Here is a 27,060-nt window from a genome sequence, read left to right on the forward strand (position 1 = left end):
GGTAGGCAGGTCCATGTCCGGTGATGTGTTTTGGGGTGTCTGTGACCTTATTATGATTTTAGGCAGCCTCTCTACTAATGGGTGGGGTTGTGTTCCTGTCTTGCTAGTTGTTTGGCATAAGGTGTCCAGCACTGTAGCTTGCTGGTTGTTGAGTGGAGCTGGGTCTTGGCGTTGAGATGGAGATCTCTGGGAGATTTTCACTGTTTGATATTACGTGGAGCTGGGAGGTCTCTGGTGGACCAATGTCCTGAACTTGGCTCTCCCACCTCAGAGGCACAGCCCTGACGCCTGGCTGGTGCACCAAGAGCCTTTCATCCACACGGCTCAGAATAAAAGGGAGAAAAAATAGAAAGAAAGAAAGAAAGTAGATAAAATAAAATAAAATAAAATAAAGTTATTAAAATAAAAAATAAATAATAATTATTTAAAAAAAATTTTAAAAAGTAAAAAAAAAACACAAAAAAACGGACACCCAGAACCCTAGAACAAATGGTAAAAGCAAAGCTATACAGACAAAATCAAACACAGAAGCATACACATACACACTCACAAAAAGAGAAAAAGGGAAAAATATATATATATCGTTGCTCCCAAAGTCCACCTCCTCAATTTGGGATGATTTGTTGTCTATTCAGGTATTCCACAGATGCAGGGTATATGAAGTTGATTGTGGGGATTTAATCCACTGCCCCTGAGGCTGCTGGGAGAGATTTCCCTTTCTCTTCTTTGTTTGCACAAATCCTGGGGTTCAGCTTTGGATTTGGACCTGCCTCTGCATGTAAGTCACCTGAGGGCGTCTCTTCTTCGCTCACACAGGACGGGGTTAAAGGAGCAGCTGATTCGGGGGCTCTGGCTCACTCAGGCCGGGGGGAGGGAAGGGTACGGATGCGGGGCGAGCCTGCAGCGGCAGAGCCCGGCGTAACGTTGCACCAGCCTGAGGCGCGCCGTGCGTTCTCCCGGGGAAGTTGTCCCTGGATCACGGGAGCCTGGCAGTGGCGGGCTGCACAGGCTCCCGGGAGGGGCGCTGTGGAGAGTGACCTGTGCTTGCACACAGGCTTCTTGGTGGCGGCAGCAGCAGCCTTAGCGTCTCATGCCCGTCTCTGGGGTCCGCGCTGATAGCCGCGGCTCGCGCCCGTCTCTGGAGCTCGTTTAGGCGGCGCTCTGAATACCCTCTCCTTGCGCACCTGGAAACAAAGAGGCAAGAAAATGTCTCTTGTCTCTTCGGCATCTCCAGACTTTTTCCCGGACTCCCTCCTGGGTAGCCGTGGCGCACTAGCCCCCTTCAGGCTGTGTTCATGCCGCCAACCCCAGTCCTGTCCCTGGGATCCGACCAAGCCCGAGCCTCAGCTCCCAGCCCCCGCCCGCCCCGGCGGGTGAGCAGACAAGCCTCTCGGGCTGGTGAGTGCTGGTCAGCACCGATCCTCTGTGCGGGAATCTCTCTGCTTTGCACTCCGCACCCCTGTAGCTGCGCTCTCCTCCGCGGCTCCGAAGCTTCCCCCCTCCACCACACGCAGTCTCCGCCTGCGAAGGGGCTTCCTAGTGTGTGGAAACCTTTCCTCCGCCACAGCTCCCTCCCACTGGTGCGGGTCTCGTCCCTATTCTTTTGTCTCTGTTTTTTCTTTTTTCTTTTGCCCTACCCAGGTACGTGGGGAGTTTCTTGCCTTTTGGGAGGTCTGAGGTCTTCTGCCAGCGTTCAGTAGGTGTTCTGTAGGAGTTGTTCCACATGTGGATGTATTTCTGATGTATCTGTGGGGAGGAAGGTGATCTCCGCGTCTTACTCTTCCGCCATCTTGAAGCTCCCTCTCTTCTGCATCTCTTCAAGGCCCTTAGGGTACTTCACTGCTCATGAGCACTTCGAATAAGGTCTTCTGCAGTTTGGATTCTGTTTACCTCTTACTTTGTCTATTACAACTTTCTAGCAACTTCCTCCTCTAATTTTTTCCATCCATCCAATATTTATCAAGCTCCTACTACGTGAAGGCAGTTGGGTAAGTGCTGAGTTTACAGTGGTGAACAAGATGGACATGGTCTTTGACCTCCTCAAGTTCACAGTCAATAAACTAACAGGTAATTAGTAAACTAAATGTGAAAGGTGCCATAAAGGAAAAACAGGGTGATACGAGGGAGAAAATGGGAGGAGGGAGGTGCACTAAGGGTCTTCCTAGATGCAACTAAACATTCAAACTCATAAGAATTCCACAGTTCACTCTTAGCATAACAAGCTCTAGGAGGATAGAGGATGGGAAACCCAGCTGGCTGCTAGGGCAACACCAGGTGTTCCTCCTCCTCAGTGGTTCATGCAGCATCAGTGCAAGAAGACTTCACCTTGGGCAGGGGTGGGTCTGCCCTGGCTTAGAAGCTGCATGTGTCACAGGAGCCAGTATCTCTTGTCACAGTGCCATAAGCAGAGCTCTCAGGAACTCTGCAAGGAGCATCTTAATACAGAGGAATGACATGAAAATTATGGCATCCCATCAGGTACTTATAGTTCATTTATAGTTCTTCCTAGACCAGGTGCCACATACCAGTGAGAGGTCACTTATACTCTGGGTAATGTTGCCTAGTAATAGAATTGACATCTCAGCTAATTAGTTTACCAGGGAGACAGTGCTAGGAAGTTAACTGAAGGTTAAGTTCTCATACAGAAGGAGGAAGGATTTTGTTATCCCTTTGCTCACTGGGGGGTTTCCTTAGATAGAGTGGTCAGGGATCATACTGTTTTAGTTTAGTTCTCAAGTTGGAAAAAGGTGGGGGAAGAGTATCTTAGGCAGAGAAAATGGGAAGAGTTTGGTGTGTTCCAGGAAGGGAGAGTCAAAGGAGGTAGGCTGGAGAGGTGGGCTGGGGCCCATGGCATCCTGTGTGAGGAGGTTGGGTTTTATTTGAAGTTTGGATTTTATTCCTTGTCCTTGCTGACTTAGAGTGAAATGCAGTCTTCTCACTAAGTGATTGCATGCTTCCAGTGTTTCAGGTACAAAGTTGCCTGGCCAAAGTCTTTTATGCCTTCCTCTGTAGGAGTCTATATCAAGGGGTGTTCTAATTTATTTTTTTTCAGGGGAAGGAAGGATTTATTATTACTTGCAGCAAGTAAGAAGAACACCAGGATTTTTCCCAAAGTAGTGACTCTAAGGGGTGTTCTAATGTTGCATTGCTATATAATAATCCACACTAAAAAACATAAAACAACAACTATTTTATTAAACTCAGAGAATCTCTGGATCAGAGGTTTGGACCAGTGTGATGGTTAATTTTGTGTGTCAAACTGACTGGGCCACAGTGCCCAGGTATGTGGTCAAACATTCTTCTGAGTGTTCCTGTGAGGGTATTTTTGGATGAGATTTACCCTTAAGTTGGTGGACTTTGAGCAAAGCAGACTGCTGTCCATAATGTGGGTGGGCCTCATCCAATCAGTTGAAGGTCTGACTAGAACAAAAGACCTGCACACAGCCAATAGGGTGTGTAATATATAGAAAGACATTTATTTAAAGGAATTGGCACACACATTATGCAGCTTTGCAAGTCTAACACCTGCCAGGTGGGCCAGCAAGCTAGAGACTCAGGGGAGATGGCTCCCACATCCCAATAGAGTGTTAAAGGAGTTAGGGCCATGTTTCTAAAACCAACACGTATGTTATCTGGCTACAAATTATTTGCATTTATCTCACCTGCAAAATATACTTGACTCTCCTCTAAGATCCCCTAAAAGTATCTCCCACTATACCATCAAGCTTGGCTTGAGGCCAAGGATATCATAAACCCTATTTAAGGTCTAGATGTGGATGAGGATCCTTGAGTTTGGTTCCTTGGATATAGTTCCTCTAGATCTGAAGACCTGTAAACTGAAGACACAAATTATCTGCTCCCCCTCTCTACACAATATGTAATGATGAGACAGGTGTAGGATAGTTGTAATAAAAGTTCTTATTCAAAAAAAAGGGGAAAACATAGCAGTCAGTTGCCCATAGTAATTCTAAAATTCAGCTTGGCATATAAGGACCATTTCTTGATTAAGGTTCAAAACAGGTCTTTGGGAATGATTTTTGTGGCTTTTGGCTCCATCCTCTGAGATCTTGATTCTGACCTTTGAGTCACCTTCTTTTACCCCCATAAGAAATAGGCCATATTTGCAGCTGAGTAGATTTCTCAACTTTCTTTCTGTCTGTAGAAGTTTGGGGATCCAAAGAACCCCTTTTATTAGTACCATCTCAGTTCTTCTTAGTCCAAGCTGGTATAATTACTTTAAAAACTTTGTGGATTTCTTATGTGGCAATTCATTATCTGTTTCATTTGACCAAAACTACACACATAAATCTCTCTGAGATAAGTCCTTCTGTAATTGGGCCTCCTGTGGGGCTCCTGTGGGATAGCACACTTAATATCCTTAGAAAATCTATTGTCTTCAAGTACCTCCTTAAGATTCTCAGATGGGATTTTGTTCGACTGAAATGGTCTCTAGGAGGCACCACCTTAAATATTTCTGAGATTTTTTTTTATTGAAGTATATTTGATTTACAATATTATGTTAGTTTCAGGTGTATAGCATAGTGATTAAGTATTTTTACAGATTGTATTTCATTACAGGTTATTATAAGGTAATGGCTATAATTCTCTTTGTTACACAGTAAATATTGTTGCTTATCTATTTTATATGTATAGTAGTTTGTATCTGTTTATCCCAAACTCCTAGTTTATCCCTCCCCCCTTCTCTGTCCTCTTTGAAATTTCTGAGATTTTAACAAATGGATGTCAGTCACCATTGGCCTCATCTTTACTCCAGAACAAGCATAGTGTTCTGATAACAATCTGGAATTGATGTGTCCTTTCTTACTTTGAGTGCCTTTTGCTGGGTGGAAAGATTGTCCTTGGCTTTTTGTATTTACTCCCAACTTTCCCCCAAATGATATCATTTATTCTTTAATTGAGCTCTGTCTTTCCTCAGTTTAATACAGGCATCTAGAAGAAGCCAGGAGACACCTTCAATACTATGGAAATCTCCTTAGATGCATCCCTGAGTTCATTCAGAACACTTTTAGTTTCCAAATGACTGCAACCAACAGTGCTGTCAAACTTTCTTCCACTACAGAACAAGGAACTCCTTTTTCCTCAGCTTCTAATAATGGTTTCCTTCTTGCCCTCTCCAACTGTTTCCTCGAGGCCTGTCACATGGTCGCCAAGTGAATGCCACATGATCTGGGTTTTGATTTAGTGGCATCCCACTTCTAGGAACCAACTTTTGTTCCAGTTGTCTGTTGCTCTCTACCAAATCACCCCAAACTTAGCAGTAAAATAAGATGATGATTTTATTGTGTTTGTCAGTTCTGTGGGTCAGGAATTTGGACAGGGCATAGCTTGTCTCTGTCCTCTAATGTTTGGAGCCTCAACTAGGGAGACTCAGATGGCTGGGGGTGACTCATACAGCTTGAAGCTAAATCACCAACTGGAAACTTCTTTACTCACATGTCTGGTGCCTGGGTTGGGATGATTGAAAGGCTGGGCTCGGCTAGGGTTCTTTTTTTTTTAATTGAAGTGTAGTTGGTTTACAATATTGTGTTAGTTTCAGGTGTACAGCAAGGTGATTCAATAATATGTGTGTGTGTGTATATATATATATTTTTTTTTCAGGTTATTTTCCATTATAGGTTATTACGTATGTTGGATATTGTTCCCTGTGTTATACAGTAAATCCTTGTTGCTTATCTATTTTATATATAGTAGTGTGTATCTGTTAATCCCAAACTCCTATTTTATTGCCCCCCTCCCTTTCCCCTTTGGTAACCATAACTTTGTTTTCTATGTCTGTGAGTCTGTTTCTGTTTTGTAAATAAGTTCATTTGTATTATTTTTAGATTCCACATGTAAGTTATCTCATATAATATTTGTCTTTGTCTGACTTACTTCACTTAGTATGATATTCTTTAGGTCCATCCATGTAGCTGCAAATGGCAATATTTCATTCTATTTTATGGCTGAGTAATATTTCATCATATATATGTATTGTATATACCACATCTTCTTTATCCATTCATCTGTTGATGGACACTTAGGTTGCTTTCATGTCTTGGCTGCTGTGAATAGCGCTGCTATGAACATTGGGGTGCATGTATGTTTTTGAATTAGGGTTTTCGTCTTTTCCAGATATATGCCCAGGAGTGGGATTGTTGGATTATATGGTAGCTCTATTCTTAGTTCTTAAAGGAACCTCCATAATGTTTTCCCATAGTGGCTGTAACAATTTACATTCCCACCAACAGTGCAGGAGGGCTCCCTTTTCTCCACACCCTCTCTTTGGCTAGGATTCAGGGACAGAGTGCCTCCACGGGACTCACCCATGTGGCTTGGGCTTCTCATCACATGGTGGCTGGGTTTTAAGAGGAACCATGTCAAGAGGGAGTGCCTGGAGAGTGAATTTTCCAAGATACTAAGGCAGAGGCTATGTGGCCTTTTATAATCTGGCTTCAGAAGTCACATAGCATCACTTGTGCTGTTCCTTATTGATTGAAACAGTCACGAGCCCACCCAGATTTGAGGGATGGGACATAGACCTCCCCTCTTGATGGGAGGAGCATCACCTGATTTAGGACCAGGTTTTAAAACCACCACAAGAAGCAGACTTTGGAGACTACTTAGGAGTCTTTCTTTCATCCTTACCCAAAGTGACTGGGTAAGTTTCCAATATTTCTCTTCTCCTCCTTAGGTTTCTATAAATGTTTGATTCAACTGGATCCTATTCTTCCACAGAGAAAGACCCATTATTTCCCTGTATAGTCTCCACACATGTGATTTCAACAACCCAGAAAGTCAGTGCTTTGGTATTTATTTACATTCTCTTTGCTCACTCTCTTAATGGGAAGATAGAAAGATGGTGGTATAGCCATGATAATGGTCATGAAGAGGGAGATGGGGGTAGGGGTCCTTGGCCAGAGAGCCCTGGTCTTGAGAAATAAGTCCTTGAAATAAAGCCTGTTGGTCTTGGAACAGAATTAGCCTTTGACTTCACCCCTCAAGTTAGGGAGGACAGTTCATAGCATTAACCCAAGGCTTCTAGTGTTTTCATTAGGTATTGTTTGGATGAAATTGAACCTCATGAGTTTTGTTTACATTTACAATGTTATGAATACCAAAGCAATCCATGTGCACTATGGAAAAAAAAAGGAGAATGTAGAAAAATGTAAAAGAAATGAAAAATTAACAGAAAATGAATGTTAATATTGTGGCATATAGAACTAAAAAACCCACAACCATGTGCTTAAAATAAGCAGATTACTCTATGTACCCTGACACTTAAAAAAATGTAATGCATAAGCCCATTTCTTCGTGTCATTAAATATAACAGTGGAGCATGATTTCTAAAGGTTACATAATATTGAATTGTACGACTGTGCTATACTTCACTTAACCAGTCCCCTTTTGTTGAACGTTTAGGTTATTTCAATGTCGTGTTGGGTTGTTTGGCTCATGTAGGATGAACCCAAGTGAAACCCACTTTGTCTATCATCACCCTTGGCACCTTCCATGGGTTACATTTATTTGGGGGAACAGATCTGACAGGTTGTGGAAGTAGAAATAGACTTATTCTGTGTTGTCCCCAAGAGTGGCACCAAGACATCGTCAATTATGACGATGATAGTGGTGATGACAATGATATTGACAACTAACATCGTTTAATGCATCCACCCAGTTGTTCATGTTAAAAACGCACATGTCTTTGCTTTGTTCCTCTTTCTCACCTGCCACACCCACTCACCAAGACCCATCAATTCAGCGTCCTAAATATTTCTTGAATCTACTTTCTTTGCATTTCCGTTGACACCTTTCTTCTTTCGATTAATTTAATAGATATGGGCTGTAGAACTGTCTTCTAGTCAGTGTGTTACTTCTAAAGTTCAGCCCCGGTCATTCCAACGTGTAAGTCTCATCACCTTGGAATAATAACCAAACCCCTTCTCGTGGCCCACAAGACCCAATCTCACCCCTACTTCTCTTCTCCATTCATTCTGAACTTCTCTTGCCTCTGGCACAACCCTGTCTCTGAAGGCCTTTGTCCTAGTCAGCTTGGGCTACTATAACAAACTACCATAAACTGGGTGGCTTAAACAATAGAAATTTATCTCTCACAGTTCTGAAGGCTGGAAGCCCAAGATCAAGGTGCCAGCTGATTTGATTCCCAGTGAGGCCTCTCTTCCTGGCTTGCAGTTGGCTGCCTTCTCACTGTGCCCTCAGATGGTGAAGAGATATATCATCTTTCTCATGTCTCTTGTTTATATAAGGGCACTAATCCCATTCACAAGGGCTCTACTTCTATTACTTAATAACCTCCCCAAAGCTCTACCTCCTAATACTGTCACACTGGGGATTGGGGCTTCCACATGTGAATTTTGGAGGCACACAAACATTCAGTCCCTAGGAGCCTTTGAGTCAACTCTTCCCTCTGCCTAGAATGCTCTTCCTCCCTTTCTCCCAATTATATCAGTTCATATGTTTCTTCCTCCAAGAAGCCTTCCCTGACTATCCCCCGACCCAAGTCTGAGTTGGGTGCCCTGCTAGTGCTCAGTGTGACTATCTGTGTAGATTTCCTTCCTGGCACTTATTTTATTTGTCACAGAATGTTATCTTACTTCCCAGTGAATTGTGAGCTCTGAGAGAATAAGGACCCTTTTCTCTTCCCATCAGATCTTAGCCCAGTGTCCAGCACATAGTATGCCCTCATTAACTATATGAATAAATGAAAGCCATGGTTGCTGCTTGTTGGCCAAGCCCACCCACAAGTTGACAACTCTTTCCCACATACAAGAACCAGCTCAAAAGCCCTCCCGTATTTGCTTTCTGGGGGGTAGAAAATTATCTTCTAGGTAGAAAAATGCTTTAAAAACAGAATAAGCAAGTACTTGTGTAAATCATCAATAAATCTGTTTACTATTTTTATTTGCATTAAATATCAAATATTGCATTGAGTTAAATATTAATATTGCATTAAATATATATTACATTTTAAAAATTGAGTACTAGATGCTCTTCCTCAGAGTTGGATTATGAAGGCTTTAGCACAATCAACCCAGCATGTGCTAACTGTGTATGGTTGTTTTCTGTGTCATTGTTGATTTATTAGGGTCCTCAGGAACAAGAGAAAAGGTGAGAGGCTGCGGGGGCCCGCAGATGGGTGGTATGGCTAGGAGGGCAGCGCTGCACAGTGAGAGTTGATGTCTGATGGCAGGAGGAGAGAGGAAAGGAGAGGAGGAGGGGGAATATACAATTTATCATGCACCTGTTATTTGCCATACATTGTCCTAAGGGATTTGCATGGGTTATCTCATTTCATTTCATTAGAGACCAATGCAACAGGTACAGTTATTATTCTACCTAACACAGGTGAGTCTCACAGAGGTTGGGAGATGTGCACAAGGCCTCGTAGCCTTGGTGGGGCTATCATAGGCAGTCTGATCACACTCTTAACTATGAGCCTCTGCTGTTGCTTGAGGGAGGAGTTTAAAGGTTGCTATTAATCAAAATGGACACATGGGTTTTAAAGAATTTTAAATTTTGGCTGTCTTTATTCCTAATGACAAGGGAACATGATGGAATTTAGACCCACCTATCCACCCACCTATCCATCCATCCATCCACCATGCACTCATCCACCTATCCATCATCCATCCATCTTACTGGTTCTTGCTGAGCTCCTGATGGGTACCAGGAGTGGCTAGGTCTGGGAATATAGGAGTGAACGAGGCAGATACAATCCTTATGCTGATGGATCTCATAGTTCAGTGGCAGAAGCCAGGACCACTTGACTTTTAATATCCCAGGCTCTTTCCCCTTCACCAAGATGCTTCCATAGTTTGAAACACTCTTGGCTCATGTGGTGTATCCTGTGTCTTGTGTCTCTGAAGAGCCAGGATGGGCTATGGTACTGAAGGGAGCTCTCTGGCCTGCAGTACTTACTATGCCCTGACCTCTTGGTGACTTGCTCAGAGAGTACCTGGTCAACATCATCTCTTCCTGATGACTGGATTCGCCCATGCTAGGCAGGATTGTCATCCGATCTGTTGTGCCCCAGTGCTCTGAGGCCACATGTGAACACGCATTGGAGTCTAGGTTAGATATGGCCCTGGGTCTTCAGGGAAGACCCTTGTCCCCTGTGTTAAGGGCCTAATCCACATGGCTGGCAAGCTGTTCCCTGTCCCACCTGTATGACAGATACAGCGTACCTGTGGGTCCCAAGGCTTCGTCACATCCCTGTGCACTGTCATGGGGCTGATGGGACCAACTAGATTCTGACATAGACCAACCGTAGCACTTTGCTAGACCAACTGGTAGGGTCCCTCAGATCCTAAATTCATACTTCAGTTCAGACTTCTCATCTGAATCCCACACTGACATGTCCAGCTGCTTTCTGGACTATTCTAAATGGATGTCTAAAGGACATCTCAAATGTCATGTGTCCACTTGTCCCATGCCTATCAAACACTTTCTTACTCTTCCCCCAATTTTTCCTTCTCCCCAAATATTCCCCGCTCAGTTATTAGCATCACCCATCACTTTGCACCAGATATGCAACTCAGAAAACAAGATGGTATTCTCCCATCCCCACCCCCTGGCCTGCAAAACACACACACACACACACACACACACACACACACACACACACAGTGAACCACCACCAAGTCCTCTTGATTCTATCTCCCAAATATTTCTCAAGTCTGTCTCCTTTCCTCCATTCCCTCCAACACCACCTTAATTCACACTTGTATCACCTTTTGCAAAACCCACAGGTGCCTCTCAACACATTAAGCTATCTCTACTCTTGCTCCATCCAAACTATTGTCCATGTGAGAATTAAAGTGATCCCGTCCCTTCCTGCCGTCATGTTTAGTGACTTTCCATTGCCCTTGGGAAGACTCCGGACTCCCAACTTGGGCTGGATCCCAAGGCTCCTTTGATACTGTGCCCACCCGTCCCTCCAGCCTTGCCTTATAGCACCTTTTAGCGTGCTCTGTCCCCCTAACTAGGATGCAAGCCCCTGAGTTCAGGAGCTGCTGCTGGCTCACTCTGGATTGCCAGTTCACCAAGCACAGTGCCAGGACAGAGCAGGCCCCAGGAAATAGTGGTGGAGTGAATAAATGAGTGAATGAATGAATGAATGAATGAGGTAGCAAGACAGATAATGATTCCTTCCAAGTTGGTGGTTCTCTTATTTGTTCTCTTATTTGCACACTGCGGGGGTTTAAAAGTGGGGTGGAACCTTGATCCTGTTCTTCCTGTGTCCACACTATGGCAGACACAGAACTCTCCCTTCGAGAAGGGACGCATAGCCCAGCTGTGAATGGTGTGGACAGATGACAGCCTCCAGCTGTTAATGCCTTGGGCCCGCCTCAGCCCTCGAGCTGCCCTTCTCTTCTCAGGTCGGCACTGGCCGATGACTGCAAGACTGTGGTCCTAGGGCCTGACCCTTTCTGCCGGACACAGGACTCCTGTAATGGGCACTTGGCTCTGGAGTCCCTGGCGAGCGGCCAGGAACTGTCAGGTCTGCATCCCCACTGATAGCTTCCCTTGTCCCATCCTGCCTCCTCCCTTCTCCTTGCACAGCTTGTGTCAGGTGTCCTGTGACTGCTGCAGAAAATGATCATGAACTGGCGCTGTAAAACAACAGAAGTTTATCCTATCACAGTTGTGGAGGCCAGAAGTCCAAAATCAAGGGAGCTATGCTCCCTTCAAAGGCTCTAAGAGGGGACCCCACATGCCTTTTCCAGCTTCTGGTGGCTCTGGGCGTTCCTTGGCTTGTGGCTGCATCGCTCCAGTCTCTGCCTCTGTCTTCACATTGCCCTCTTTGCTGTGTCTGTGTCTCTTATGTCTCAAATCTTCCTTTTCTCTCTTAAGAACACTGTCTTTGGATTTAGGGATTCCCTCCCTACCCCACCCCAGTCCAGTGTGACCTCATCTTACCTTGATTATATCTGCAAAGACCTTTTCCCAAATAAGGTCACATGCACCGGTTCTGGGGAATTAGGACTGAACATATTTTAAGGGGGGGACACTATTTAACCCCCACTCAGGTGTTACTCCCCAGTAAACCTTTTGCATGGCTAACTCCACCTTGACATCTGCTTTCTAGGAGACCCAGTTGACAGACTTTCTTCCCTCATCTGGAGTGTTCTGCTCCTTGCCTGTTATGATATTCCACTTCTGCTTAAATATTTTTTTGCCTTCCCGAGTCACTTGGAAGTTCCCTGAGGGCAAGTGTGTGTCCTTCTGGACAATGCCAAGTGTGACCTTTCATTTATGTGAAAGAATCTGGGGACAAGAGAGGTCTTGGAATTAGAATTAGACAAAGCGGGTCTGAATCCTATCTCGCCAACCACGGGGACCCTGGGACCTTTACTTCCCTCTTTTCATGATCTGTGAACCAGACATGATAATAATATTCACCTTTCTTGTGGTCTTTTTGTGAGGATTAAATGTTTTCATTCACGTATGATGGGGGGAGTTTGCCACTGTTCTGTCTACACCATTACAACTTCTCTTCCTCACCCTCTATCTTTTAAGGGGCCTATAAGTCTCCTTTGAAAAAGGAGGGGCACCCGTGAAAAGGGGGCGGGCACATGGAGAGGTTTCGTTGGGGCTCTGCAAAGGCTTGGGGCGTGAGCAGGACTCCTTCTGGACCATCTACAGTCTTTGGGTGGCTGTTTGTGGAAGACTCTTTCCACATGGTGATGGAGCTCCTCATCCTGGGTTATGTGATCTCCCTCAAAGGGCAAGATTGTTCTGTAGGCATTGGATTGGCAGCTGCCTTTGGATATCAAAAAAGACTGAACACTATTTCTTTCTCTTTTCACTCCTGCTAAAGCAATCCTAATCCTCCCAGAGGCAAGGAGGAGGCCTCTGATTGATGGAAAGTCTTATATAAGGAGGGGCACCAAGGAAAAGTGCAAAGATTAATCCAAGTTCTAATCCTGTTGCAGGAGCAAAGTGTGTCACCTGCTTGGGCATTGTGCAGCAGCTATTATGAATATTGTTGCTTGATATCCCATTGTCATTGTCCTTGTCATCGGGGTGGGGAGTGAGGGACACGCTCAGATGTCAAGGCGGAAATTCTGCTCACGAAACGGATGACGGGGAAGGAGTGTCTGCAGAAATACTCCACTGGGTAGAGGGACAGAGATGCCGCAAGCAAACCGGGTTCTTTCCTGCAGTTTTGCATTCTTGCTGTGCCTTCTAGGAGATTGCAGCCTGGAGAGGAAACAAGAAAGCCTGCCCAGAGGTGACTTCACCCCGTCACGGTCTCCCTGTTTTCAAGGTCATGCGAGCAGAGGACAGATCCATTTTTAAGAGTGATGCGTGGAGTGGCAACATCTGAGCTTCCAGAGAGTGCAATGGTGTGATGCTGAGAGACACAGGATCCTGCTCTGCCCTGTCCTCTGCCCCTCCTTCCTCCTCTCCTTCTTCCCTACTCCTTCCTTCCCCTTAAGGCACTCGTGTTCCCAGACGAGGCGAGCAGAGGGGGTGGGCAAGGAGACTAGCCTGCAGGGAGGGAAGGTCCCTCATTATTGTACTGGACACTGTTCAGAATTAGAGCTTTGGGCCCCACAGCTCCTGCAGCAACCAACCAGGCTCTGGTGAAAGTTTCAGGCAGTTTTCTCTTCCCTTTAAAGCCTGTTGGGACATTTTCAGTAGACGAGAAAGGGGTAGAGTTCACCTTAATCCTCCTCTGTCCCATATTTCTGCCTTTAAGTGGATCCAAGCCCAAGCCTTGTAATTATCTCAAAAATAGACCTGATAGCCATGGTGCATTCGGTGGGTTTCCTTGGCGGTGTCTAATGAAACAGCGCAGCGAGGAGGAGATAGCCTGTTGGTGGGTGGATAGATGGCCCTGCGTCTGTTAATCTCACATTTCATCTCCGTTTAAGCAGTCTCTGAGCTCATTAATTGTCTTTCTGAGAAGGGCCAGGCATTTATCTTTGAGAGCCATCTAGCTTCACTGAGTTCATACAGGCTAAAGAGAAGGGGAGGGGCAGACTGTAGGTGTCCACCTAATTTTACTGAACAAGAAATAGATAGTTAGACAGAGTGATGGCTCTTGATCTGTTTTGCCTGATTGCCCGGCCACCAGAAAAGTGGTACCGGTTGCTGCCCCCACCAGTGGTGGATGAGAGTGCCACCTCCCCATATGCCGTCACGGCATGGAAGATCACCCGTCTCTTTCTGACATAAGGTGGAATTCTGTCAACGCCCACGTCATAGGAACAAACATAAAAGAAACTCACAGAGCTGCCTAATGCACACAGAGTGCCTGTCTGTTTTAAACAAGCCAGAAACACAAGCATTCAAACTTTATGAGAAGGATAAAGTAAAATGACTCTTTATACGCTGCCACGATATTTTTTTAACCATCAGGTCCCTCTGATGCATTTAAAATAAATTCTGAATGTCGATGAATAGGGGAATAATTAAATAAAATATGGTTCATCCATAGTATGGAATTCTATGCAGCTGTTAAAAAAGGAAGCGATGGCTCCACACCAGGGGTTCTCAACTGGTGGTCCCCTTGGGGGACCCTTGGCTGTGTCTGTAGACATTTTTTGTTGTCACGATTGGGGGAGAGGATATGGTCCTGGCATTTAGTGGGTAGAGGCCAGGGATGTTGCTAAACATCCCACAATGCACATGACAGCCCCTCACAACAAAGAATTATCCAGGCCAAATTTTCAACAGTGCTGGAATTGAGAAACTCAATTCTACATGAATTATCTGGAAAAGATTTTCATACTCTATTGTTAAGTTTATAAAAAACAAGTGTTCAGATCAATATCTACAGCTCCAATCCATTTTTTAAAATTAAGAAGTAAATATTATGTGTATCTGCATATGTATATATAGGCAGATATGTTTGAACATGTTTAGGAAAAAACGCAGGAGAATAGATGTCTAATTTGTATTGTTTTTTGAGGGGTGAGTTTGGTGAATAGTAGGGGCTTTCTTCATTTATAATTCAGAAAAGAGTGGTGAGGAAAATAGTATTGATCGTGATTTGTATGGATTCAATGGAGACCCTACCTTTCCGGGATCACACATACTGCAAAGTGGGTTTTCACAGGGCAGCACGTACATTGCTTTTCAAGGGACTGTTATATGAGGCTCTCTAGATGAATGCTATGAATGAGATTTTTATAGGAGACTCTTTCTTTTCATTGCCCAGTGTCTGCCATTAGTTACAGCTGAGCCTGGCAATACTAGGTCTCGATTTCTTAAACAAACAAAATAAAATGAAACTCGGAATATGGGGGAATAAACAGATCCTAGTGCATAAAAATTCTTTAAAACCACATCATGGCTCACTAAGATGACCAACACTCAGAAAAACAACAGCAATGGAATATTCGTTTTGACCAAATTGTCCTTCTGGTCCCTTTGCTTTCAGCCAAATTGTTTTCAGTAGCACAAAGAGACTTGTCCAGAAGCCTTTGAAGCATCTGTTATTATGCAGTTATTATGCAGTAACCGGACCAGGGGGGGAGAGTGCAGTGCAAGAGGCACAGCTGCCGTGGATCAAGAGGGGTTGGAACATGGGGATGAGTGAGAGGAGGTACCCAGGCTTCAGGCTCAGGGGGCTGGCAGAACTGGGGTGCACTTCTCCAACCCAGGAGATGAGGAGGCACAATTGGTGGAAAGAGGAGGGCATGGCTTGGACCGTGTGATGTTGAAATGTCAGTGGGACACCCATGTGGAGAGAGCAAGCGGACAGTCAGTTTGTTGGGTCTGGAGCTCAGGATGGCAGCCAGGACCAGACACACACATACGGGGGTCCTAGAGGAGGTAGGGGTTGAGGTCTGGATGGGACAGGAAATGGTTCCAAGGGAGGGGGAGTAATGTGCATGCAGAGGCGGATTCCTAGAGGATGCTGGCGTTCCCGGAATGGGCATAGGAAACGGAGCCCAAAGGACGAAGGGCTTTGGGAAAAGATGTCAGAGAGGGGACAGATAGACTCACTGCAGAGGGTTCCTGGCAAGGTGAGAAGGGACAAGGGTCCTGGGCTGTGCAATAAAGCTGTCTGGGTAAGGGGAGTGGGGGCGGGCGTTGAGGAGTAAATGAGAAGGCAGAGGGCCCTCACATTCTCTTCCTTGGAGCTGTAGCCTTACTTGGATTTGTGATTCCCTAATTCCTGTCTGCTTCTCCTCCAGACTGTAAGTGCCCTTGGGGACCATGTCCATTTGTTCTTCTCACTGTGTCTCCAATGTTGAGCACAGTTCTGGAGGGTGGACAGAAAGAAGCAAAAAGAACTGAGCTTTTACAGTTGCTAAAGGAGGTGAGGGAGCAAGGAAGAGAGGGGCTCAGAGGAGGAGCTGGCGTAGAAGGAGGGTTTGGAGATAAGGGGAGGGATGCTGGACAGAGGAAAGACCTGGAGAGGCACAGGGCTCGGTTCTGAGACCCCAGGAGAAAGATCTCTGTTGGTCCACCCCCTTGTATGCAGACCCTGGGCTCCACCTTGCCTCTGCCCACCTTTCAGCCTGTGCCTCCCTTGTAAGCTGAGGTCAGAGACCCACCTGAGCCTGCCCCATGGACTAGGCACTGATGGGGGAGGAGAAGACGGGTGCTCTACCCTGCCTGTGCCTTTCAACACAGGCAGGCAGGACAAGCCTTCTTGTTTACACTTTGCAAACAGGAGAGAAACGCCACAGGCGTGCCTGGTCTATCAGCCTTTGGGAGGTGGTAGGAGAAGCAGCTCAACATTTATTCCACGAGTTACCTGTTTCCAAATTGTGGCTCTAGCTCTGTCATGTCCCCGAAGATTTCTCTTTATGTGGACGGTCTGTGCTGGCTAGTCCTAGCCCACGTTCATTGTTAATCTGTGGGGCATGGACTTGACCAACAGTGGTAATAAACATACTAATAATGGTTCTAGGTATTTTCGCCCTAAAGCTTCTGTGCTGTAAACATCTTTGCTGCAAACATTTTCACCCCATAACTAATTGGCCTTAAGGCAATTTTGCTGTAAAAGATAAAATAACTGGAAAACAGTTGGTTTCGTTTCTTCACTGACTCAGGACTCCCATTTTTATATTCCATCCATCTTCGCCCTCATGATGGTCTAAACAGTGATGAGTAGATGTGGTCGTCTTAAAACAGTGGATGGTAACAACTACTCTATCGAAGTAGTTGATAGAAAACACGGTGATAAAACTTACTGGAAATGTGAAATTGAGAGTGCAAAGCCAAATCACATATTATACTAGAAAACGATAGCATCAGTTTGCAAATCCTTCGGTGATTTGAAGGCGCAAAGTTGAACCCATGTTTCCAACAGAACTTTGGAACATTCACCAACGGCCATGTGACAATCTGCCAAGAAGAAGCACCAGTGATACAGAGCTCAGTTACAAACACGTATCCTGGTGTTTGAGATGGATCCTTCTCAGTTATTTGCTCAGTATTGCTGTGAATCTACACGCATTTTATTTCATTTTTATTTTTTAGATTAATTTTTTGGAGTATACTTGGTTTACGATGTTGTGTTAGTTTCTGCTGTACAGCAAAGTGAATCAGTTACACATATACATATATCCATTCTTTTTAAGATTCTTTTCCCATATAGGTCATTACAGAGTATTGAGTGGAGTTCCCTGTGCTATACAGCAGGTTCTTATTAGTTATCTATTTTATATACAGTAGTGTGTATATCTCAATCCCAGTCTCCCATTTTATTCCTCCCCTCCCCTTTCCCCCTTGGTAACCATAAGTTTGTTTTCTACATCTGTGACTCTATTTCTGTTTTGTAAATAAGTTCATTTGTACCAGTTTTTTTAGATTCCACATATAAGTGATATCATGTGATATTTGTCTTTCTCTGACTTACTTCACTCAGTATGAGAATGTCTAGGTCCATCCATGTTGCTGCAAATGGCATTATTTCATACTTTTTTATGGCTGAGTAATATTCCATTGTATAATATTTGCATGCATTTTATAAATTTATTTATTTATTTATTATTTTTGGCTGTGTTGGGTCTTCGTTTCTGTGCGAGGGCTTTCTCTAGTTGCGGCAAGCGGGGGCCACTCTTCATCGCGGTGTGCGGGCCTCTCACTATCGCGGCCTCTCTTGTTGCGGAGCACAGGCTCCAGACGCGCAGGCTCAGTAGTTGTGGCTCACGGGCCCAGTTGCTCCGCGGCATGTGGGATCTTCCCAGACCAGGGCTCGAACCTGTGTCCCCTGCATTGGCAGGCAGACTCTCAACCACTGCGCCACCAGGGAAGCCCTTTGCATGCATTTTAAATGTGTGAAAATATTTTGTATTTCACGATAGTCTTAAATTTTGTTATTCATTTTTCATGTTTCATTATGTCCTTTTTAACATCCCTCTTTACTTTTTTGTTATTTTATCTTTTACAGTAAAATTGCTCTACAGCCAATTAGTTTTGCAGTGAAAATATTTGTGGCGAAAATGTTTATGGCAAAAAGGCCTGCGGCAAAGATGCTTTGGGCAAAGATGCTGGTCTAGGCTAATAACAGCTCTTGATGCTGGGGCCTTTGCTGAGTGGTGGCCATGAACCAGGTGTGTGGTATCTCACTTAATCCCCATGACCACCCTGTGAAGTAGGAGGGGAGCCCGGAGCTCAGCCTGGGATGGATGGGAGGTGACGGTGGAACGTTGTCTTCTCAGGTGGCCTGGTCTGCTGTGTCCAAGACCTTGGGCAGCAAAGCAGAGCAACCTCCCATCGCTTTGTCTTTAAGATACTGGCTTGGTTAAGCTCCCTGCAGCTTGTTGGGCCTGGAGCCCTGGCTGGGACTAGCCAGTGCCAGGGCATTTTCTTTGGTTCAGCAGAGTCCAGTAAAGGGGTTCTCTTGTTTCTCTGCCTTGGAGTCCGAGGTGCTTGGGGAGGCCACAGGCATGTGATGAAGGGGCTCAATCTGAGCTTTGGGCAGGGAAAAGGGGAGCTTGTGGTGTCTTCTTTCCCTTTAGGTGGGAAACCATCTCGACCAATAGGAAATATGGTGGAAGTGCGAGCAGAGGGCGGAGAGAGACAGGAAGGAAGAGAAGGTTTACTTGGCTTGGATAGTGATGTCCCAGGCCCGGGGGCCACCTGGCCCTGGGATTTGCATTTCACAAAGTGTCTGTGCAACTCACCTTTTCCCTTTCGTCTCAGCCAGGGCCCTTCCTGTGCTGGGAGCTGGTTCGGCATTCTGAGAACAAGTGGAGCATGTGCGTGGGTCAGTCCACAGCATGGGGGCTCTTAGGGCCTACTGAGTAGGGTGTGGCTTTTGGTTCCGTGAATGTGTGCTTAAAATCTTCTGGTGGCTTCCAAACTTGCTTAGAGAAAACCCAAATTCCATATGTTGACCTTCAAGGCTAGACATGATCTGGCCCCTGCTTGCCTCCCTGATGTCTGACTATCCTGATACTCCAAACTTCCTGCTTCCTGGCCCTTGTCCACTCGTGCCTGCCCCAGGGCCTTTGTAACTGCTGTTTCTACACTGAAAATACCTACTCCAGATATGTCTGGCTCCTTCTTGTCATTCACCTTCAACCCTCCCCAACATAAAGTAGCACCTGTCATTCTCCATCCCACAACCCATTTTGTTATCATCATTGGACTTATTACTATCTGACATTATCTTCATTTATGGTTATTTATTACCTTATTTGCCACGTCCTTCCTCCTCTCTCCCACCCAGTGGCAGGGACTTGCCATCCGTTTATTGCTAAAAACACAGAGCCTACAATAGCACCTGGCTTGTGTTAGGCACCGCATCAACATTTTTGAAATAAATGAATCAAATATTTCTTTCCAAGGAGCATAGTTATTTTGTCTAAGAGAAAAACAAAGGAAAAGCAATTGTTTCAATGCGAAACTCAACATTTCTTGTCTTTGTATTTTTTTATGCAGGATCTACTGTCCCTGCCATACAGCCTGGTCGAGGGTGAGGTAAGTACTCATTTTGTCCTGATTTAGGATTTTTGTTAAGTCTGATGGAAATGAAGAGGTAAAAAAAGTCTCATCCTCTCTATTACTGTGCAAACCCAGCCCAGCCATGCAGTGGGCACGCTAAGGAGAAGGGTGGGAATTACCAGTGCTCATAGCCTATAGTTTTCTTAACCTCCCCTCCCAGTTGGAGGGGCTCCTGGACATAACTGGCACAAACTTGTTACCAGGCATGGCCGTGCAATCCCATGCCCAAGGCAGACACCTGTAATCAACCATAGCACAACTCAACCCTTAGAGAGAACAGGTTGAACTACTACTGATTGATCAGGGAAGGCTGGTGAGATGAAACTTATTTGCACCTTTGATGTATGAGCTCTAGATGGGTGGTTAGGTGGCTTCTCATTAGGAATGATGAGAGTGGTTGTGAGGATGGGAATCAAGCCCTTCCCTCTATTTCATCATTCATTTGAAGGCAAATAAAGGAAGCCCCCATCTTCCGGCATCACGCCACATTTTTATTAGCATTGGAGCCACCAGAGTTTGGCCATGTAAGAATATAATTGAACCAAATGGATCTGTACCTTGGGGCAAAACATTTTTTTTTATTGATTCCAACTCTACATTATTATTGTTGCTTAATGAGGAACTAATGTAATTTCTAATAAAGCCACATGGCCCTCAGATAGACAAAGTAAGGTTTTATTTCCCTTGTGATGCTGTATGCTCTCTTCAATTAAAACCGGGAAGGAAAATTAATACAAATGTAAGAATTTTTTTTTCTAAGATTAGTGTCAAGACGGCAGCTTTTTATTAAACATGTAAATTTCCTGTGTGATGGGATTGGAGAGACGTGTGGCTGGCCCTTGAGTGGACTGGAGATGGTTTAAGTGGCGAAGGAGGCTTCACGGAGAGTCTGAATCTGGGGTCTCTGTCATTTGAGGGGTGATTAGAGTGGGCTCTGTGCTCCACGGCGCCCTCCCCTCCTCCCAGCGTTCTGTCCCCTGGAGCCGCACTCCCCAGGCTCCTGCTGTTGGCTGCCGGTTATTGGTAGAAGAATTTGAGGAACTGTGGGGTTTTTTGGGAAGTAATTTATTGATGTGAAATTCGTATAACATAATAGTAGCCGTTTTAAAGTGAACAATTTAGTGGCATTTGGTATATTCACAGTGTTGTGCACCCACTGCCTCTAAACATGTTCATCACCCCAAAAGGTAACCCCATTAGCACTCACTTCCCATTCCCCCTCTTCCCAGCCCTAAGCAACCACTAATATGCTTTCTCTCTCTCTGGATTTGCCTGTTCTGGACACTTCATATAAATGGAACCAACAATGTGTGGCTACTTGTGACTGGTTTCTTTCACTGAGCATAATGTTTATGAGATGCATCTACGTGGTAGCTGTGTCAGTACTTCACTCCTTTTTTAAAAAAAATTATTTATTTTATTTGTTTTTGGCTGCATTGGGTCTTAGTTGTGGCATGCGAGATCTTTTGTTGCGGCATGTGGGCTTCTCTCTAGTTGTGGCTTGCAGCCTCCAGGGCACGTGGGCTCTGTAGTTTGCGGCACGTGGGCTCTCTAGTTGAGGCTCGTGAGCTCAGTAGTTGTGGCAGGCGGGCTTAGTTGCCCCGCGGCATGTGGGATCTTTGTTCCCTGACCAGCGATCAAACCTGCGTTGCCTGCATTGTAAGGTGGATTCTTTACCACTGGACCACCAAAGAAGTCCCTTCACTCCTTTTATGGATGAATAATATTCCATTGTACGGATGGACCACATTTGTCTATCCATTTGTCTGTTGGTGGATATTTGGGTTGTTTCTACCTTTTGGCTATGGTGAATAGTGCTGCTCTGAATATGTGTGTACAAGTATTTGTTTGAACATCTGTTTTCACTTCTTTTGGGTATATACCTAGCAGTGGATTTGCAGGGTCATATAGTAATTCTGTGTTTAACTTTTTGAAGAACTGCAAAACTTTCCCATCTATAACAAGAGGAAAAGGAGTCTCGGCAAGGTCTCTGGTGTCTGCTGGGATTTGAAGCCTGGCAGGCTGGCTCCAGGGCCTGTGTTTCCAACCACCATGCTTTCCTGCATTTGGGGGTGTCAGCCCCATTTAGCACATCCTATTCTGTGCACTGCCCCGGGGAAAGCAGGAGTGCAGGGAAAGTGGAGGGCAGTTAGGCTCCTCTCACCTCAAGGGACCAAATGTATCATTCCTGGCCTGTCTCCCTCATTCCATGTGGCATCTTGACCTTTAAACTCTGAAGAGTCTGTGCAGTTGCTGGGCCAGTTGATTGAGTAGTCATTTGATTTGCTGATAGGTTGTTTGAACTGGTTACTCAATCTCTTTCTCTTTCTCTCAGGTCTGACAAGGTCAACTTGACAAAGTAATAAAAATTCATTGGGTATTAGCTGTAAGCCGTGTGATAATACTTGAATTAGTCTCAGTCTCCACAGCACATAAACGGACTAGGTCTCATCATCCCTCTTTTCCTACCAGGGTTTGTGGGTGGAAGCCCAGAGAGGTGAAGTAACTTGCCCACAGTCACACAGCTTGTAAGCAGCAGAGCTGAAATTTGAACCCGGGTCTATGCATCTCTGCAGCCTGGATTCTCCCTGTTGTGTCTGCAGGCTTCTCCAGACTCCCCCAGCCGTCAACATTTTCCACACTAGTGTGGTGATTTTTTAAAAAACCCATTACAGTTTGGGTTTTCCTAGACCTAGACAGTCCCTAGAACATCTTGAGATGCTGGGAACTTCTAAGTCAGTTGTGAGAAAATGAGAATTCTTTTTTGGGGGAATGACATTCCACTCTTCTCTCTTCCTAGTAAAACCACTAGGAAGCATATTGCAAAACAGATGATCTGGCACCTACGGTCAAGGTGATTGTTTTTTAACTGACTTTGTATCCTGCATTGTCAATACTTTGGCAGTAACTGGGGTGAGGTCTGAATTTGTTGTGTGGAGTTGTTCATCTTTCTAACCCCAGTAGGATGCTGCACAAAACTGCACAGGGAGGCTCTAGGTTCCTAGCATTGCTGGCAGCCCAGGAAGCTGGAGATGGGATGCTTCTCAGGTGAGAGGGAGAAGAGGGTGATACAGGTGACATGGGCAGGTAGGTCCTGTCCCCAGGGAGTTCCTGGCTCCCCAGGCACCAAGTGGTTAAATGCTCTGCCTGGAAAGTAACTTCCCCCAGGTTTCCTCTCCTGAGCATGATAAAGCACAAAGGGGAGCTGGGGCATATTTACACCTGCTCCTTGCACAGGTTTCAATGGCAGTAATTCTCTGACCTTTTAAATGGATAAATCTCCTTGGCAGTGGCATATTTCTCAAGCTTAGCTCAGAGTGGGGGCCGAGGAACTGGGAGACATGGCCAGGCCAAGGAGAAGATTGATTAGCCCCAAGGGGGTCTGTTCTGGAAACCTGCCACGCCCATGGCTGCACTCAGGGTGGTTTGGGTAGAAAAAAGTGTGTTTTTGGCCGGAGTGTGAGTCCTTGCATCACCTCCCAGATGGATGAAAGCAGGCAGGCTGTTTTTCAGATTGCAGTGGATTTATTCCTCTGATCACCTGCCTTCTTCTGCCTCCTCTGTGCGTTCTGGTGGATGCTCTGCTCTCGTGTCTCTGTTGTTCTCCGTCACAGGGAACACCGGGCGAGAATCTTATCATCACGGGTTCTTTAACTCCCTTGCAGCATCACCGGGGAGCATAATAACCTCTATGGTTGGCAGCTCCCTTCCTTTTATCCTCTTTTCCTTCCTCCTCCCTCCAGAGCTTCTGACCAAGAGGTGTGGGAGAACCCAGAGAGAAGGGTCTGGCGTTTCTCAGATCTACTGTGTGCCCGGTGGACTCCCACAAGAAAGGTCATTAGTAAACCCATTTGCAGGTGGGGAGCCTCACACCCAGAGAGGCAAATAACCGTTCCAGGTCACCCAGCTCCCTGGAGGAGGACAAGGATTAAAATTTGGGTCCGACTGACTGTGGGATTTGTTCTTTCTGGTGCTGCCTTGAGGACAGGAAGAGGTGGTGTGGACGTTCCAGCAAGTCTCTTTCCCAGCGTCCAGTCTCCTCACTTACTTCTCAGGGTGGTGCCTATGCTCCCATCTCACCTCCTTCCATCCGCTGTTTGTAAATTCACGGCACCCTCCCTGTTTGAGAGGCTGGGACTGGCTTCCCAGCGATCATTTCCTAACAGAAGGAATGCTCTTTCCAGCTCAGCAAGTGTCGGTTCATAATTACCAGTGTAATTAGAGCAGGATTTACCATCTGAGCCTCTGTGGATGCTGCAAGCCTGCCGGCATACGTAGCTCTGGCTTAGAAGGGTGTCTGGTTCCCCAGGGAACCCAAGGCGTCTTCTGGGCCAGGCAGAACCATATGGAATTACCCGCTCAAAGTACCCAGGCAGATCCAGAGGCTTCCCGTGGTTCTAAGAATAATGCCCAGACACCCTGACATGAGCTGGCTCCAGGCACCTTTCTGACCTTGGAGGCTCTCAGACCCAATGCTGTCTCCTTTTAGGAGCCTCTGATGACTGGCCAAAGAATCAGCGTCTCTCCTGCCCCACACAGGTTCTTTTCTATTGCTCTGTTTAATCTTCTTCATGGCACTTAGCACTATCCGGAATCATATTCTTTTCTTGTGCTCATGTTTACCTACTCGACTCTCTCTTACTAAAATATAAGCTCTTCAAGAACCACATCTTGCTCACTTGTCTTCACATGTCTTGTTGAATGAAAACCTGAGACCTTTGCTGACACATTATTACTCCTGTTACACTCTGTCACACCCCATTGTTTATGACCATGCCTCTGTTTTTAAAAACTTTGTCAACTTTGTCTACTTTTTTCTTTGTGCTTGGAGGAGGTCTGTAAAATTCCTAATAGCAAGCACCGTATCTTTCTATTTCATTGGATCCCCAGCACCTTGTGTAGTACCTGGTAGAGAGTAGATTCTCAGTGCACATTGGATGGGTGGGTCAGTGGATGGATGGGTGGGCAGTTAGGTGGATGGATGGGTGGTTGGTTAGGTGGATGGGTGGGTGGACGGATGGGTGGGTAGGTGGATGGATGGATGGGTGGGTAAATGGGTAGCAGCGTGGGTGGTTGGGTGGGTGGATGGTTGGGTGGTTGGGTGGGTGGGTGAATGGATCGATAAATGGGCAAGTCTGGCTAAATTTTCCTGAAATACCCTTTGGACACTTGTAAAGTTGTGCTCTCTATCTGACAAACCTTATTAATTTTACAATAAGGGCCTTGGGTCCTTTTTTAATCTGAGATGGGTTGGTTAGGGTCTCCCAGAGCTACTATATTTCTGTTGGTTTCTCTTGGTACTGGCCATAGTTTGTGTTTTATATATTTTGAGTCCATGTTCTTTGACTCACAAGGGAGATTTACTGACTAGTACTGGTTACGAAGCTTTTATTAATATACAATGACTATCTTGAGCTTGGGTAATGCTTTCTGCCTTGGGTTTTCCTAAAATCAGTGTTGCTTTCCATCTGTCTTTGGTTCCCATGGGCCAGGGCACATCCTTTCATTGTTACTCTTTTTAAATTTCCTCTTGGAAATGCAGATGTCTCTTGGAAGTAGCCTATAGATGGATCTTGTTTATTCACCCTGTCTGTAGCCCTTTAACTGAGGAGTTCAGCATCAGTATATTTGCCATTATATGTGTCTGATCACCTGTCATTTAAAAAGTTATTCCCTAAAAGAACTTTTCTTGCTGTTTCATTTATTTTCTGTCTTCTTGGTGTTGCAGATTCTGTTTGATTTGCTTTTATCTTACCTGCTGATTTGGAAGGTAGGCATTATACATGTGGTTGCCTTTCACTTCTTTGAAAAGGTTGCTGTAACCCTTGTTTTTCTAATAGTCAGTCAAGAGTGAAATGGCATCTTTGAACTCCATCCAGGCAAGATGAGGACATTTAGCTCACCTGCACTTTGCATTTCTCTGCACCCTCTTCTGTGTTCCCAGGAATTGTCACTATAACTGAGACTTCAGAGCCAGCTTAATGCCCATAAGTTGTAATTTTGACATTGTCGTAGTAATAGATAATGCTGGTGGAGGGGTTAATACGTAAGAGGCACTGTGCTAAGCACCAGAAATAGAATTTCCCACCTAATCTTCTCAACAACCCAGTGAGGAACTGTCCTTTGCCTCCACTTTTAGACAGTGAAAGTGAGTCTTTGGTGTTTCATAACTCGCCGGAGGTCACACATTTGAGTGGGTGGCAGAGCCATTAGTACCTGGCTCTGGCTCTGGCTCTTAACCATGCCTATCTTGCTCACTGTCAGGGATGACTGCTGCCAGCTGTAGGTGGCTTTGGCAATGTATTTATACCCAGCAGCTCCTCGGGGCTCTTACCTGCTCTGTTTCCACCCACAGTGTCCCTTCTAGAACTAGACTTACGATATCGACCCCCAACTTCCAGACCAGCAACACCCACATTTTCATGTGTTGAGGAAGCCCCTGGGGGATCTGGTTAAGATGCAGAACCTGATTCAGTAAGTCTGGAGTGAGGCCTGAGAGCCTGCATTTCTTATAAGCTCCAAGGCGATGCTGCTGCGGCTGGTCCAAGCGCCTGTCTGTGACAGCAAGATTCTGGGTTAACCCAGAATCTCGTCATTCTGCCTGCTTAATTGGCTTTGTTTTTATTGGTGCTCTAGCTCGTTACTCTTTAATGCAGTGGTTAAGCAAATGGCCCCTGAAGACAACTGCCTTGACTCAAATCCCAGGCCAGCTGCTGACTCACTGGGATAACAGTGCCCACATCACTGGGTTGTTGTGGGGTTTAAGCAAAGCAAGATAAATGAGGTGTTTGGAACGGTGTCTGGCACATGGTGAGGGCAAGGTACACTCTTGGTATCATTATTTGCTCCGTCGAAGGCCTTCAATCTATCACAATACAGACCTTTCGCTACCTCCCTCTTCTCTTCCTCCTCCCCCCTCCCACAGCTCCTTTCCCAGGCTATGGGATTTGTGCAGACCCTGTCCATAACCTCCAGATTCTTCCTGTTTTCTCTACATGAATCATTTCGAGATGGCTGGAGTCTCACCTCTTCCATGCAGCCCTCCTGGTTAATCTTTCTCAGTCCAGTCCTCCCAGTTAGTCTTATGAAGGTGTCTTCCTCCCCATCTAGCCGCAAGAATTCATA

The 27,060-nt window shown here is 45.5% G+C and overlaps 1 protein-coding gene across 13 annotated transcripts in view; it reads left to right on the forward strand.

Moving 5' to 3' along the window:
* Positions 1 to 27,060, forward strand: part of RBFOX1 (RNA binding fox-1 homolog 1) — a 2,209,300-nt gene that overhangs the window by 212,860 nt on the left and 1,969,380 nt on the right. For all 13 annotated transcript variants that reach the window (XR_009497779.1, XM_059898915.1, XM_059898899.1 and 10 more), the window contains exon 2: positions 19,873 to 19,911. Coding sequence is in view for 11 of the 13 variants with exons in the window: in XM_059898899.1 (XP_059754882.1) it covers positions 19,873 to 19,911 (39 nt within the window). In the remaining 2 variants the exon portion in view is untranslated. The remainder of the gene's footprint in view (positions 1 to 19,872; positions 19,912 to 27,060) is intronic.

This window comes from Balaenoptera ricei, chromosome 15 (genome assembly GCF_028023285.1).
Source record: "Balaenoptera ricei isolate mBalRic1 chromosome 15, mBalRic1.hap2, whole genome shotgun sequence".
NCBI classification, from domain to species: Eukaryota; Metazoa; Chordata; class Mammalia; order Artiodactyla; family Balaenopteridae; genus Balaenoptera; species Balaenoptera ricei.